The following is a 14,485-nucleotide window of genomic DNA, read 5'->3' as shown; positions in this document are numbered from 1 at the left end:
TGGCAGCCTAGGATGGTGCAGCTTGCGTGGACGGAGAAGTTGCAGCGCAACCGGCCGGGCTTGGCGATCGATGGAATGGATGAGCGTTTAATCAATCAATCCCACATCATCATTCGGACGGGCCCGAACCACCGCCGTCTGTCCTCCTCCACTCACCTCTCCATCTTTCCTTCTCCCACCCCCTCCTTCATCGTCCCTCCCCCCCACTCCTCTTGACTCGCTTTTATACTCCTCCCTTCCGATTGTTGCTATTTTCTTTCCAGCTGGATTCCTGCCCCTCTGTTCCCAGGATCCATCATGTCGTCGTTGCCCCTGGAGCCGCCTACGTATCTCAGCTCGTTGCAGAACAACATCCGAGCTCGCCCTATCCCTTGGGAGGGAGCCGTTCGAGCTGGCAACATCACCGATGAACACCTGAAGAAGATCAAGGCGGTGGATAAGGTTCGCAAGGAGCAACGGCGTCAAACAGTTGAGGGCGATCTAGCTGGGTATGTTAGTCTGCTGGCAGGCGGGCCCGAGAGCAAGAGTGTGCTGGACTCCGCCGCCAGACGAACCGACATCGTGCAATGCATCCTCGTGCTGGCCGCGGATTTGATCAACGGTGGGTCTCTATCTGACTTCCAGCTATCGTGAAACATGGTTGTTAATGGTTATCAGATGTTCCCTCCCTCGCAACGGCTCTGGTTGCCCACCCCAATCCTTACAAGTCATTCCTTCCCCTCTTGCGTCATTCGACCAACGCTGAAGACCCGATTCCTCTCCTCACTTCCACCTTTTTGACAAACCTGGTATCGGTCAGCCTGTTCTCCTCTTCGAAGCCAGCGCCGCGGGATGATGAGGCGCTTCCGCAGTTGTACACCTATCTCTCCACTCTGACCCAGAACCAAGACAGCGGGCTGCAGGATATCGGGGTCCAGGAGTTGTCCGCACTTCTTCGCACTGCCAGAGCACGGGAACTTTTTTGGCAGCAACGGAAACAGACTGTCGATCCTCTCATCGATATTCTGCGAGCCGCGACGGGCGCTAAAGACAGCAGTTCAAGTACCCTGGCGGGCAGTGCGCGCGGGATCGAGCCTGGTCTTGCAGGTGGCATCGGACTCCAACTCCTCTACCGAGTACTGCTGGTGCTATGGCAGCTGAGCTTTGAGGGTAGTTTGGTCGGGGAAGATCTGCAAAAGTACGTGATGTGCGCGTAGTCTGTGCGAGCGGTGAAGCTAATACGTACGCCTTCTAGTGACTACGAATTCGTTCAGCTCTACACAAATCTTCTCCGCCTGTCTCCGAAAGAAAAGACAACCCGGCTACTCCTTGCCACGCTCAATAATCTCCTGTCCAGTAACCGCACGACTCTTCTTCCAGTGGCCGTCTTTGTTCGCCTGCCCGCGCTGCTGACGAACCTCTCGGGCCGCCACTTGACCGATGAAGACTTGCTGGAAGACCTTCAGGCTTTGAAGGAGCTTCTCGATGAATACACCAAGACGCAGACGACGTTTGACCAGTACGCGGCTGAACTGCAGTCGGGCCACCTGCGGTGGTCACCCCCGCACCGGAACCCCACGTTCTGGAAGGATAACGCACGGCGCATCTTGGACGACAATAATGGCGCATTGCCCAAGAAACTCGCAGAGATTCTTTCCAAGAACTGGGACAACGATAAGCAGGTGCTGGCGATTGGATGCAATGATGTGGGACATCTGGTCAAAGAGCTTCCCGAACGGCGGGCACAGTTGGAGAAATTGGGCTTGAAGACGCGGGTGATGGAATTGATGGCAGACAAGGACGAAGCTGTCAGGTGGGAGAGCTTGCGAGCTGTTGGAGAGTGGCTGCGTTATACTTTTGACGACTAATTGGGGACGAAGCCCGTTCCAACTTCGCGCTATCCTTGCTCTTGTTTGTCACGTCGCTACCGTCTGTATGTATTTGGGGTCTAGACGAGCCATGCTGGGGCTGCATTTGTATGAAATATCTGTAAATGTTGCACTGTACTTTTAAGCGGAATCTGTCTGCTTGAAGTTGAATTTGATGTGCATTTCTACCTGATGTTTCATGGTGGATACTGCCCAATCTGCCTAGACTCTCAAACCTGTTCTCCATCCATTCGTTGCATCACCCGCAGATTCGGGGATTGGAGCGAAGGAAGCCGCCCACCGCCCGCCGCCCCTTATCGATCATCCGTCAACAAATTGTCGGGAATTGCTGCTTATCGCCGCCACCGGCAGGCCGTGGAGGGGGCGAGTGATCGGAAGAGTGGGCGACAGCCCTCGTGCTCGCACGGCAACTTTAGCTTCTCCGAATTTGTCTTTGATGCTCCCTCTCGATTATTCCTGCATCTGTTCTCGTTGTCTTGTCTCACCCCCACCGCCCCTCATCCGCTGTGGACTGTGGAATCCGGTCGATCTGATTCTGGACCCTCTCTCCCCTCTTCCCCCTTGGGGTAGCCGAACAGTCATCTGCGGAGAAAAAAAAAGAAAGATCCCCGCCGAGGTCTACCATACCAGGATTCCCAGGAACGAACCCGCTTTATCCTCCCGAAAGCAGCCGATAAACAAATAAAACCACCAACACACATGTCGCGCTCCTTCACTGGGTGCAAGCGATGTAAAGGCCGTCGGCAGAAGTGTGACGAGCAGCGACCAAGCTGTGGCCGGTGCCAGCAAGCGAACACGCCCTGTCGATATGCGATGCAGCTGCAGTGGGGTGGGCGGGCTTTCTCGCGCTCACGATTCGGAGCCTGCGTGGGTAATGGAGGCATGCATAAACTGGGTCCGTACGAATCCTACGGAGTACTCTACTTTGCTTTACTCTACTGTGTCGGTCGCTAACAAAGCGCCTGTATCTGATCAGAGTATTCCCCCGGCGAATTTATCTATACCACAAACTCATCCTCTACGGCACTATCTCCCGGCTCGATAATCGCTGGTACCCCATCTACGACGACCGCTACGACTAGTCTAAACTACTACATTGACCCGTTCGCTTCCCTCTCGACCGATCAAAAGTCCCTTCTTCACCACTTTCTCAGCGATGCCTCGCAGATCACTGCCTGTCATTCCGGCATGCAACAGGACATTTGCAAGATGCTGGTTCCCATGGCCCTACAGACCCCGTCCCTCCTATACGCAACCATGGCCCTCTCTGCCATCCACCTACAAGCCCTCCACAACCAGTCGGAAAATGTTAAGTCGGCTCCGGAAATCGCGCGCTTCATGGCACTCAGCCTGGAACATTTTCGCAAGGAACTGGAGAACCCTGCCAGCAGAGGCTCGGATGCCCTGCTCGCCACAGCGCGCACTCTCTGCTTAGCCGAGATTCATTCGGGCGCCATTCATCCCAATTCGTGGCGCGCACACATCGCGGGAGCGAAAGCCCTCATGGATTCTTCGAATCAGCGCGGGATCCTGTCACCGGGATCGCCCGAGGGCTTCCGTCGGTATCTAGACCGATGGCACCGCTCGATTGTCTCGCTGACAGCGTTGACTGGAAACGGGCCGCCGATCGGGGTGGAAGCAACGGTCGCGGACAACACAACCGATTTCGCAACCCCTGATTATCTGGATGACTACTGGGGCTTCACTGTCAACTTGGCCGCGATCTTCCGGGCGATTGGCGCGGTATCCTGGCGGGAGCATCAGTACCTCTTACAGCAGCAACAGGAACCACGGCAGGAAGCCGCGGTAGGAGATACCATGGTCGACATCGACGTCGCTCACGAGGCAGCTGCGCTGGAGGGCGCTCTCCGTCGACTAATGGCGGCCGAAGAGGTCGGAACCCAACCGACCTTCTACCCGGGTGTCACGGAGGGGCTGTCGCCGGACTGTATCCGGCAGCTGATGCTCTGCAATGAGGCCTTCCAGCGCAGTGCGCTCATTCAGATCCACCGCCGCTTGTACAAGACGCCCGCGTCGGCACCGGTGGTGCAGGACTCAGTCAAGCGGATCCTGGAATGTACGGCGCAGATCGGGCCGTCGCCGGGTCTGAGTCCATGGGTGATGCTCACAACACCGCTGTTCATTGCGGGATGCGAGGCGCGCGGGGCGGATCGCCAGCAGGTCCGCCAGCTACTGGCATCACTGCATGATACTATCCGGGTGCCAAATGTTTTGCAGTCGTTGAGATTGTTGGAGCAGTATTGGAGTAACCAGCTGGATGAGAATGAGGGGTGGTCTCAGTTCTTGGGTATGTTTTCTCCTCTTTAGAGGAAGTTATTCACTGACCCGGAGAGTAGATCGTATGAGGATAGATTTCATCCCATATTAAAGGAATGACGAAGCGGCCCTTCATTCGAGTGGAGATCGGCTCCACCCGTGAGCTTTTATGTGGTATGATTGATGTAAATATTAGGGATAGACAATGTCTCCTGGAACTGGAGGACGTTGAGGTATCCTGCTTTGTGCTATTTCAGCGACGAGTTGATGGCGTTATTTCATTCTGCTTCTGTTCTGGCGTCACATTATGCATTTACTTAGTGTATAGCGAGGTCTGATGTTGTTCCACACAAAGACGGGGATGATAATGAGAAACCCAAGTTTACCGTTGAATAAAGGGATCCCGGATCTAGACCTGGGATAAGAAGCCAGGCATTTCAGGGGGGGCGCTAAGGGCACCGCATGTTTCTTTGTGTCACCGGCTTTCCCTCCCTAGCCCTACTCTACCCTACTCCCACTTCCTTGTTCTGCAAGACATATGACCCTAGGAACAGCAAGACAAGAACCCTTTCTTCTTGGTGGTGTTAACCTATAGAGGCTCCGAGCTCGTACCTAGATTCCTCCCATCCTGCCTGCCCGTGGTGCTTATGCCCTTCCGTTCTGCGGTCTAAACCTTTGTCTTCGCTCCAAGGAACAAACACAGACACATACAGACAATTAGTACGTAGTTCAAATCATGTTCCATACATACCCATGATAGCTACGCTACGCACTTGATTCTGGTTCTATACTTAGCAACCCTATTCCCTTTTCTGCGGTGCGGCAGGGAACACAGTAGGCTACTATAGCCTCTAACAAATATCCCCCCCAGCCCCTAGCCGCCCACGTTCGAACCGGACACAGTCATCCCAGGACGCCTATCTGCATCATGCATAAGCGGCGACTGTAGTAGCTTCCTTGGTACTCCGTAAGTAGAGGTCTCCTCCGGCGGCTAACCAACCCATTACCTTGCCGCAGGGGTTGCCAATGCCAATGCCAGCCCCCGTCTCAGGGTTGGGGGAACCGCGCGCGTGCGTGCGTTAGGTTACGTGCATGCATGGTTGTCCTGCAGCCAACGCGATAGTTTAGTTGCTGGAACGTTTGGTGGCTAAGAATAGTTTGCTGGGTTGGGTTGAGTTGGGATGGGGGACTGGGGGGTATGGGAGTAGAGGTTGGTTGGTAGGTGGTGGTTTCAAGTTTACAGGTGAATGTCTATAGATGGACTTGATACTGAGTACGGATACTCCGTAGTAAGTGGGCTTTTGTTTGTTGGTGTTGATTAGTGGGGAAGAATTGTCTTGCCAACTTCAATACGAAAACTTGTTGGCCGCCGTTTGGCTCGGGGCTGTATGTGAAGGGCAGGCCTGCAGGGTTTTGGGTCCATGCCTCATCCTTTGGGGGCGCTTACTAGTTGCTATAGTAGTTTCTATGGTCTTGTTGGTAACTTCGAGCTACTCTATGCTGTTGCGGTAGGGGCAGGGGTCATGGCGTTTCCGTTTTGTTATTTGTGTCTTACGTATGAATAATTGAATAGTTAGCTGATTGTCGAAAGCTACTCCATATTGCGCTGGAGATGGGCTACTTGAGCTACTCTACCAAGTTGCGTATACATCCTCCATTCCACCGTAAGTGGAACCCTGCATGGATATCAACTCCCGAGCCGAAATGGGTACTGTACCTAGAGTCCACTGGCCACTGTCTCCAGGGCCGATCTTTCAAAAGTTCCCAAAAGGACATGCAGCAACTTTTGCTTGGCCCATCGACAAGCGAGTTGCACGAATTCAGCAAGGATAGTCATGATCAGACTTCTGAGACGGTTGTGAATCCTTGGTCCGAGTGCAGGCGACTGTTGGTAACGGACCACTAGTCGGCGTTAGTTGCTTTAGGGGAGGCTGGTCTGTTCTCTCCTTTTTTTTTTCCCGCCCTGTTAAGCTGACTCAGGCCAACTGCTTGGCTTGTTTGGTTTTTGTTTTTTTTTTTTTTTTTTTTTTTTGGTTCTTGACAATGGTGATACAATGGTGTGCATAACGGCTGGCATGAATGTGCTTTTTATAGATATGCGTTTTCTTTGGAACCACTGTACTGTACCAATTGTCCGACGTACAAAGTGGTGGCAGGTGGAAAATGAATTACTAGGTACTAGGAATGTAGCAGCAGCAAGCAGGACGGGACAGACAGCCGGATAACCCCTGACTTGCCGCCCGAGAGCTGGTGGGGCCGATCGGCCACCCGGCTGGGCCTCCGGTTATCTTGAAGACTGGCACATATTTGGTAGAAGAATATACAAGGTGGTGGTGGTGATGCTCGTAGTGATGCTGGTATTGTACGAGTATAACAGAAAAATGAGGAAGTGAGAGAGAAATGATCTCATCAGCAGAAACTAGAGTGCTCTGAGCTTCTCAATGAAAACTATTGTTCTCCAGTCAGTCTCCAGTCAGTCTCCAGTCAGTATCAATCAACCAACAATCATTGTATAGATCCCACGGCCAAGTGGATCCCAGCTTTGCCTCTTTCTGCATCTCGCTGGCCCTCCTTTTTCCCGCGCGCTTCTGGCCTTTTCTCTCTCTCTGCCAATCTCATCCCCCTTTCCTTTACGTTTCCCTCTTTTTAGTTTGATCTTAGTTGATTTCCGGATTAACTCGAATTAATTATTGCATTTTCCCTTTTCAAGCTTTCCTCCAGATTTTCCGTCTTTTCTTCCCCCCCCCCCAATTTCTTTCCAATCAATGGATCCTCTCCTATTCTTTCCAACCCCAAAGTCTCAGTCTCAGTCTCAGTCTTAGTCCTGGTCTCACACGCAGCAGCCTTTCCATTCCTGAGCCCAAACCCAAACTTTCCCGTCAGCCATGAGGCCTGCGTCGATCCTCAGCTGATTGTCTTTGATCTGCTTTGTTCCTGTTCGTGTCACTTGTCTCCTACTCATCCAATTAGAGTGCAATGGCCCCCGGCTGGACTTCTCCGCCTCCTGCCTCGGGCGGTTTCCTCCCCTCGAGTCCTCCCCCATCGAACCATAACCAGAGCCATGATGGCCATGACCATGGCCATGGCCATGATGACCATCCCGATGCGACTACAATCACCGCCGCTACTGCCGCTTCACCTCCTCCTTCTCCTCCGCCGCCGCCGCCTCTTACCACCACTACCACGCATCAGGACGCCAATAATATCTCTACTACTACTATCTCCTATCACCCAGGGAGTCTTGACCCCAACCCCGGTCCGGGGCCAAGTCTCCCTAACTCTCCCATTTCCACTACTTCCACCTCCTCTTCCTCTTCCGCCTACCCTCCTCCCGACCTTCCTCCTTCGTCTATTGTCCCTATCCCCCTCTTCCCCTCCTCTCCCACCTTAGCATCTGCATCTCATACCCAAACCCCTTCCCTCTCCTCTCCCTTCACCGTGCGCAGGAAGCCGCTTCCCCAGGATGCTGTGAACCCCTCGCACGCAGCTAGGCCTTTCTCCTCCTCCTCGTCCCTACTTGCCTCTCCCCGGGGCAACTCGCCTGCGCATCCGGATTCTCACCCGGCCTCCCCTCTGGCTGCCGGCCAGACGCTGGCCTTATCCCCGGTTTCATCGCCGTCGTTTCTGGATTACGTATATGACCGCCAGGACGACGAAGACGAAGACGATATATATCAGCACACGCCTGAACCATACCCTGAATATACTCACGAACCACAACAGCAACTACACCGCCCCGTCTCTCCTCCCAGGGACCTGGATAGGTATGGTAAACCGTCGCATCCCTTCTCCCTGTGAAGCTCTCCCTTAAGGGCCCTTGCCCCTTGGCTGGTACACTCGCTCCGCCTTCCGCGCCTTTCGCAGCTTTCGGGAGGGCTTCTTATGTCCAACTCTCCCCGCGCACGTTCCAGGACTAACCCCGTGCTCTTCTGTGTCTACTCCAGATTCCCGCGTGGTAGTCCGTCCTCGTCCCATCTCCGCATAGACACGACTTCGTCCATAGGGAGCCCTGTCAACGACAGCGACGACGAGACCCCTGTTTACGATATTGCGTACTCCACGCGATTCACGAATGCGACTCGGATACATAACCGTCTCGTCAGTGAATCCTTCGTCCACAAACGTATATCCCCGGCTATAAACCCGAAGCGCGCTACCACCATGGCTCTGCACCTGCCAACGAACGGCCCAGCCCCGCTACAGATCGACCCTCCCCGCCGCACCGGCACCTCGTCAACTATGGGGGATAGCAAACAACCCAAGACACCCGGCAACAAGATCAGCTCTTTCTTTGGGTGGCGGGCGGGCAATTCCTCACCTGGCGCCGAATCGTCGAGCACAGACATCTCCGAGTCCGGCCGATCCCCAATACCGTCACCCATGCCGCCCTCGCTGCCCAGCGCGTCCTTCTCCATAACGCCATCCACAACGGTCCCCTTCGACCCTACTCGCCCGCATACGTCTCTCCCGCATCGCAATTCGTCGCTCAGCAGCGCTAGTATTCTGGAGAAGTCTGGAGCCCCAGCCCTGGTGGCGGAGCTCGAGAATGAGTTGCGGGAGATCAGCTCAGAGCTTGCGGGCTCGATCCGCCGGGAGATGGAGTTAGAGGACCTGGTCGAGCGACTGCAGTCGGATTCGGTCTTCGACACCCCTAACCGGCGGACCAGCGATTACTTCTCCGACTCCGGCAGTAGCTCTATCCGTTATGCATACGAGTCTGGTGGTCGAGTGGAGGATATTGAGAAATACAAGCGTACTGCAGAGCAGGAACGGGCCCAGATAAAGGTAGAGCTATCTCAGAAACTGCAGGAAGAGCGCGGTCGACGTGCGGCCTCCGAGGCCCACGTTCAGATTTTGGAATCGCAAGTGCACCAGGTATGAATGCTTCAGGCCTCTGCTTCCGCTAGCGCTAACGCATCGTTCAAGCTGCGACGGGAGAGAGTCGATCTCTCTGATATGTCCTCCCGCACCAAAGAGCTGGAGACAGCTTTGGAAGCCACTCGTCGGAAACTGGCTGAAGAGCGCCAGATCAAAGACAACTTCGAAGATCTGCTCACTGCCATGCGTGTCGAGCTCGAGCAGCTCCGAAATGAGCGGGACCATCTGAAGGAGAACGTAATACCTCAGTTACAAAGCAGTGCCAGCAACTCTCACCAGCAATCGTCGGATCCTTCCGAGGTGGCGCGGTTGATGGGCGAGATTGAGGCACTGAAGATAGAGAATGCCTCCCTAGCACAACTGCAAGGGAGCCGGTTTGCTTCCATCGCGGAGGAAGATACCATGTCTCCGGCACGAGGTACGGGACTTGGTCTCTCTCGTTCGAACTCATTGGCACGGGTGCGCTCAAAGCCGAGCGCCCCCACTGGCCTATCCCGGTCCAACTCTTTGTCTCGATCGAACTCTGTTAACGTCAAGGAACGGAGCGAGCCGCGAGAGAATCTGGCTGACAGGATTGAAGACGTTGAGGCCCAACGGGATGCCCTTCACGAAGCTCTTCGGCGCTTGCTCGAGCGCCAGGCTTACGATTCTCGCGAGTACGAGAAACAGCTAAAGATAATGGAGCTCGAGCTGGCTCGTGCGCAGATGGCGGAGTCTCCGCGCAAGATCGGCTACGAACGCGAGGTACGGAACCTCCGAGAGGAGGTCAACTTGCTCCGCCACCGTGCGGAAGAAGCCATGGAGCAGAAATGGCAGTGTGAAAAGGGACTCGCAGGTCTGAAGATGGATCTGGACCGCGCCGAGCAGGAGACCACTTCTTTGCGAGTCCTGCTGCAGGAACATGACATCACGGTTCCCGAAGACTATGATACCGACCGGGACGGGTTTGCTGAAGTTTTGGTCACTTCTTCCTCCCTGGAGACTGCCTACAAGCAGCTGCAGGCTGACAGGGATCAGGCTGAAGCCAATGTCGCGCAGTCTCCCATGCTGGCGGAATCGGTCACGCGGACCGACAGCTTAGCGGAACATGTGAAGCAACAACTTGCGAACAACATTGCTCTGCGTGCCCGCTTAGCCGAGGCGATTGGTAAGGGCGAGAAAGAGCAGCAGCTGTCGGCTACGCGCATTAATGAGATGCAGAGCCGGCTCAAGGAGATGGAGGACATCCTTCTCATGGCACAGCAGTTCTCCGAGGACGAGATGGCGCGTCATGAGGAAGAAGTCCGCAATCTGCAGGAGAGTCACAGTCTTCAATTGACCCGTGTCAAGAATGGTGCGCGCAGCCCAATGGCTCTGTCTCCGAAGCCGCCGAACACCCCATTCGGCGCGCGTTCCCCGCGGTTGGACAAGACGACCAGTGGGGACGGAATGGCACTGAACGAGGCGGTTCAGTTCGAGACGCTTGCGAAGCGGGTTAAGGAATTGGAGAAATTGCTCCGGGACGCCGACTCGGAGATGGAAGAGGTGGTCAGTCGGATGAACCGTGCGCAGATTGAAGTCGCCGAACTGCAGTCCGATCGGTGAGTTTTACCCTTTCAGCTACCCCCAACCGTGATAAGTGACGTTTCAACTGACTCTTCCCAGGGATGAGGCACTACGCCAAACCAGAAAGCTCCAGGCCGAGATTCTGGCTGAACGCGAGGCATTAAAGACCCTGATTGTTTCTTAAGAAGTAAACAGTGGATGCGGATGCTGTGCATCTGCCCCGCTTGTACATGGTTGGAAGATCCTCGCCAGAGGCGCATGTATATAAATGACCATTATCAGTGATCTAGATGTATAATATCATAGACTAATATCGCATATTCAGTTTCTCTGTGGTCTTTCAAGGGATGATGACTGGGGCAAAATGCCCATCCACGAGGGCTATATACCGAGACACCATCACCGCCTTCGCAAGCGGAATTAACCGGCAGACTCGCTAAGGCGGCGTGGAATGCTTGGATCTTACCAAGACATGTGAGTTGGTGATAGTGATGCTGTCAGAGGCTGACAAGGACTCTCTTGGGTGTTCTATTGAGACGACCAGAAAGGGTCTGAACCCAAGACATAGTTGGGCTAGATGAACCTTGTCCAGCATCATTGTCTCAACCCACCCCGGACGGATCCTCTATTTTAGGCAGGCGGTGATCAAAGGAGAGGTGAAACAACAACAACAACAAAAGGAACTTATCGCCAGATCTGTTTGTCTGGTTTGTTCTCGTTATTTGTCCCCCGCAACCATCCTTTATCACCACCAACTCCCCGGTCTCTTTCAGATCGCAGTGCATGCCAGACCTCACGATCATGACTATATAAAGATCACGACGCCTACGCATTGCCCTCGACTGTCTCACTCAAACTCACCTTACCCGGACCGTATTCACGCACCGCCTCGACCCCAATAACTCCGTCAACAGCCGGACAACCAGAGCAGAACAGGCAAAAGCAAAAGCAGAAGCAGAAGCCCAAGGATGGAATACCTTCCAGGTGAGTCGCAGTCCAAGAAGCACAGCAGCAGCAGCAGCAGCAGCAGCCGACTGTCCGGGTCCCCCTCGCGACGGAACGCCATCAACCCCCCGGCACCAGTGCCAGCCCCATTCCCCGGGACCGGCAGTGGTGGTGGTGGTGGTGGTGGTGGTTTCTCTCGAGCACGGGGGGGCGACGACGGCCCCGGCGGCATCAGCTACATCCAAGTCTTCCCAGACCTGACCCCGGTCCCAACCAACCCCTTCACCACCTTCAACCCGCATCAAGCCCAGCCGCAGCCGCCGCCGCCGCCGCCGCAGCAGCAGCAGGAGGACTCGAGCTTCGACCCGCCGCCCGAACTGCTCAGTCTGCCCGCGGGCCCAGCCCCGCCCGCGCCATCGTTTGACGAGTATGACCATGAGTTTCCGTATACTGACCCCGTCGTGGTTCCAGACTCGATCACGCAACACCTAACCACGACCTCCTTCTCGGCCCTGACCGCCCACCTCAACACATCCTACCTGACCCCGGCGCTCGCGCACGTCCGCGCCGCCTACATCGACCCCTACCTCGTGCGCCCGGCCGCCAGCTACCTCGCGTCGTCGGGCGGCGCCATGCCCGACCTCCTCTCCGTCGCCCTCCTCCTGGTGATCCTGTTCCTCTCGCTCAAGGTGCTCGACTACGCCCGCCGCGTCGTCATGTTCTGGGTCGGCCTCGCCTGGTGGCTGCTCTGGTGGGCCTCCGTCATCGGCGTCGGCGTTTGGCTGTATACCAGCGGCGTCGAGCGCGCGGCCCGCGATGTCGGGTGGTTGGTTGGCCTCGCGCGAGGGTTTCTGGGTAGGGTGTTTGAGGATATGGAGCGTGCGGGACGGCAGCAGCAGCAGCAGCAGCGTCAGGCTGGGGTCTTTGGGGGCAATAATGCTGGGTTTGGCGCGGGTGGTGGTGCTAGGGGTCACCAGGTTCCCCTCGGGAGGTACTGACCTCCCAGGGTTTTCCGCTATTTTTTTTTTCTTTCATTTCATCTTGATGCCCTTGGTATGTTTGCCGAGTTGGGCGTTTGGCGTGAAGTCAAGTGACCCGGTGTGTGTACATGTATGCTATGGTTATTTATAGTATACTTTGTGCGTGTGGCTTGCGCTTCGTGCTGGATTTCGGCCTTGCTTAGGTTAGATTTCTTTGAATCCCTATTTTTATTTACTATTTTACTGTTGTGTGTGGTTTGTGTAAGTTGTGATTATGATGTTGGATGGATGGCTTTGTAGATTGTTTGTGTTGAGTTCTGATTATTTACATTCGTGAACATGGTATGGCTAGTTGGCGGTGTCGCCTGTGATAGCTAGCTGATAGACCCAAGCTCTCTGATGCTGTCATTCCACATGTCCCGATATCGGACAGAATGCTTGGCCGTCGCTGTTGACTGTCTGGCTCTGTAGATCCTCTCTCTGGCTTCTCTTATCTGGCCGTATTCCAGCTGCTGAATTTCTCCTGGCACATTACATGCAGCTTGCGTGGAAGAAGCGGTGGGAGTGGCATTCCTTTCGCAAACGAGGCTTCCAAGGCCACCACGATTCCGGCAAACGAGACTCGCGATAAGTGTGGGGGACGTCCAATTGACATCCTGCGATAACGAATGTCGGTAAAACCCACTGTAATTTGACGACGACCGGGGTGATGTGTTGTTGATCTCGGCGTGCTCTTCATTCCTCAGCCAGTCCCCTGCCGCTCGCACACCCACACCCCCTTTGTCAACCGGGCCTCCGCCCACCCCCTCACATATCGCCATCCTCGTAGTCGACCTCCTGGGCATCGTTGGGCTCGCGCGGCTCCTGCGCTTCGTGGTACTGGATGGCATCGTCAATGTGGCTCAACACGGCGGCGACGCTGTCCTCATCCTGCACGTCAAGCTTCAAGAAGGAGACCATGCTGAAGTCATCGATGAGCTGGCCGACAGCGCGATTGAGCTGGTGGAACGCGCCGCCGCTCAGCAGATTCTCCTTGGCCGCGGGATCTCCCCGGTGCACAACCTCACGCACGCCCCCGGCTTCCTGCTCCTCCTCCTCCTCCTCCTCACGGTCCGCATCCGCCTGCAGCAGCTGGACGTCGACGTTGGTGAAGCGCTTGAGCTCCTTGCGCGAGATCATGTCCTTGACCTGGTCCATCTTGGTCAGGATGTTGACGTGCGGCATCTCCAGCATCAGCATGGCGGACATGGCGCTCAGCGTGCCGGCGAAGAACTTGGCCTTGTCGACCACGAAGGTGCTCTCCAGGAGGTAGGCGGCGCACAGGCTGATGTTCAGCGGGCCGGCGCGCGACAGGAACTGCACCAGCGACGGCAGCAGCGGGATGTGCGTGTACAGCTCGATCTGGCCCGGCATGTCGAAGATGATCAGGTACTCCTCGCTCAGCGGGTCCAGCGCCTCCGTCAGAAAGTCCAGGTTCTGCAGCAGGAACTCGAAGCAGTAGATCAGCCCGCCGTTGGGGCCCAGCCCCAGCTCCTCCATCACGTCCTCCAGCGTGATCAGCTCCCGGATGTCCAGGTCCGGCTCGTAGCTGAACGTCTCGGCGGCCGGGTCCAGGTTCACGTAGAAGCAGCTCCGTCGCGTGTTCTGGAGCTGTTGGATCACCGCGCTGCAGAAGGTCGTCTTGCCCGCCCCCGCGGGGCCCATCACGAGAACGCCGAACTTGGACATCGTCTGGGGAAGGGGGGATTGTATTTTTTTTTTTTTATTTGGGGGGGGGAAGGGATAGGAAAATAAAATAGATAAGAGAAAAATCCCAAAATGGAAACCGACGAAATGGCAATCTCCGATGTGGGAAATGTCGGAGATGGACTGAGGTAGGGATGTTTCGCTCGTAAGCGCAAGCTAGTATGGCGACGTGAGTAGGAGAGAGGGAGGGGAACCGGACTAGAAAGAAAATGGCCCGAAAGTTGAGTAGTAGGTAAGGTTGAGTTA

General features: G+C 55.4%; 5 protein-coding genes across 5 annotated transcripts; 4 read left to right on the top strand and 1 right to left on the bottom strand.

Moving 5' to 3' along the window:
* The first annotated feature begins 5 nt into the window (after window positions 1–5).
* Window positions 6–2,039, top strand: BO86DRAFT_351290 (H(+)-transporting V1 sector ATPase subunit H). Its single transcript, XM_025669424.1, has 3 exons — window positions 6–601; window positions 658–1,177; window positions 1,235–2,039. The coding sequence occupies exons 1-3, from the start codon at window positions 298–300 to the stop codon at window positions 1,845–1,847; spliced, it is 1,437 nt and encodes a 478-aa protein (XP_025533383.1). The 5' UTR covers window positions 6–297; the 3' UTR covers window positions 1,848–2,039.
* A 109-nt stretch (window positions 2,040–2,148) lies between these two features.
* On the top strand, window positions 2,149–4,514 carry BO86DRAFT_327850 (Zn(II)2Cys6 transcription factor). Its single transcript, XM_025668620.1, has 3 exons — window positions 2,149–2,763; window positions 2,845–4,176; window positions 4,226–4,514. Exons 1-3 carry the CDS (start codon window positions 2,568–2,570, stop codon window positions 4,255–4,257), a joined length of 1,560 nt encoding a protein of 519 aa, XP_025533382.1. The 5' UTR covers window positions 2,149–2,567; the 3' UTR covers window positions 4,258–4,514.
* A 2,607-nt stretch (window positions 4,515–7,121) lies between these two features.
* BO86DRAFT_405501 (uncharacterized protein) lies at window positions 7,122–10,817 on the top strand (the record flags this gene model as incomplete). Its single annotated transcript, XM_025674098.1, has 4 exons — window positions 7,122–7,909; window positions 8,090–9,020; window positions 9,072–10,603; window positions 10,668–10,817. The coding sequence occupies 4 exons, from the start codon at window positions 7,122–7,124 to the stop codon at window positions 10,750–10,752; spliced, it is 3,336 nt and encodes a 1,111-aa protein (XP_025533381.1). The 3' UTR covers window positions 10,753–10,817.
* A 611-nt stretch (window positions 10,818–11,428) lies between these two features.
* On the top strand, window positions 11,429–12,764 carry BO86DRAFT_384583 (Apq12 family protein). Its single transcript, XM_025670916.1, has 2 exons — window positions 11,429–11,552; window positions 11,985–12,764. The coding sequence occupies exons 1-2, from the start codon at window positions 11,537–11,539 to the stop codon at window positions 12,509–12,511; spliced, it is 543 nt and encodes a 180-aa protein (XP_025533380.1). The 5' UTR covers window positions 11,429–11,536; the 3' UTR covers window positions 12,512–12,764.
* Window positions 12,765–12,905: 141 nt separating this feature from the next.
* On the bottom strand, window positions 12,906–14,396 carry BO86DRAFT_4303 (putative signal sequence-binding GTPase GPN3). The gene has a single exon (XM_025675689.1). It carries the CDS (start codon window positions 14,219–14,221, stop codon window positions 13,301–13,303), a length of 921 nt encoding a protein of 306 aa, XP_025533379.1. The 5' UTR covers window positions 14,222–14,396; the 3' UTR covers window positions 12,906–13,300.
* Window positions 14,397–14,485: the final 89 nt, after the last annotated feature.

The sequence above is a fragment of the Aspergillus japonicus genome (assembly GCF_003184785.1).
Source record: "Aspergillus japonicus CBS 114.51 unplaced genomic scaffold BO86scaffold_1, whole genome shotgun sequence".
In the NCBI taxonomy this organism is placed as follows: domain Eukaryota; kingdom Fungi; phylum Ascomycota; class Eurotiomycetes; order Eurotiales; family Aspergillaceae; genus Aspergillus; species Aspergillus japonicus.
This window is presented reverse-complemented; position numbering and strand designations above follow the sequence as displayed.

Excerpts from the sequence above, each read along its gene's own strand:
- BO86DRAFT_351290 (XM_025669424.1), top strand. The coding sequence starts at position 298 with ATGTCGTCGTTGCCCCTGGAGCCGCCTACGTATCTCAGCTCGTTGCAG. Across the intron at positions 602-657 it reads GGCCGCGGATTTGATCAACG|ATGTTCCCTCCCTCGCAACG; the intron begins GTGGGTCTCTAT and ends AATGGTTATCAG. Across the intron at positions 1,178-1,234 it reads GTCGGGGAAGATCTGCAAAA|TGACTACGAATTCGTTCAGC; the intron begins GTACGTGATGTG and ends TACGCCTTCTAG.
- BO86DRAFT_327850 (XM_025668620.1), top strand. The coding sequence starts at position 2,568 with ATGTCGCGCTCCTTCACTGGGTGCAAGCGATGTAAAGGCCGTCGGCAG. Across the intron at positions 2,764-2,844 it reads TGGAGGCATGCATAAACTGG|AGTATTCCCCCGGCGAATTT; the intron begins GTCCGTACGAAT and ends GTATCTGATCAG. Across the intron at positions 4,177-4,225 it reads GGGGTGGTCTCAGTTCTTGG|ATCGTATGAGGATAGATTTC; the intron begins GTATGTTTTCTC and ends CCCGGAGAGTAG.
- BO86DRAFT_4303 (XM_025675689.1), bottom strand. The coding sequence starts at position 14,221 with ATGTCCAAGTTCGGCGTTCTCGTGATGGGCCCCGCGGGGGCGGGCAAG.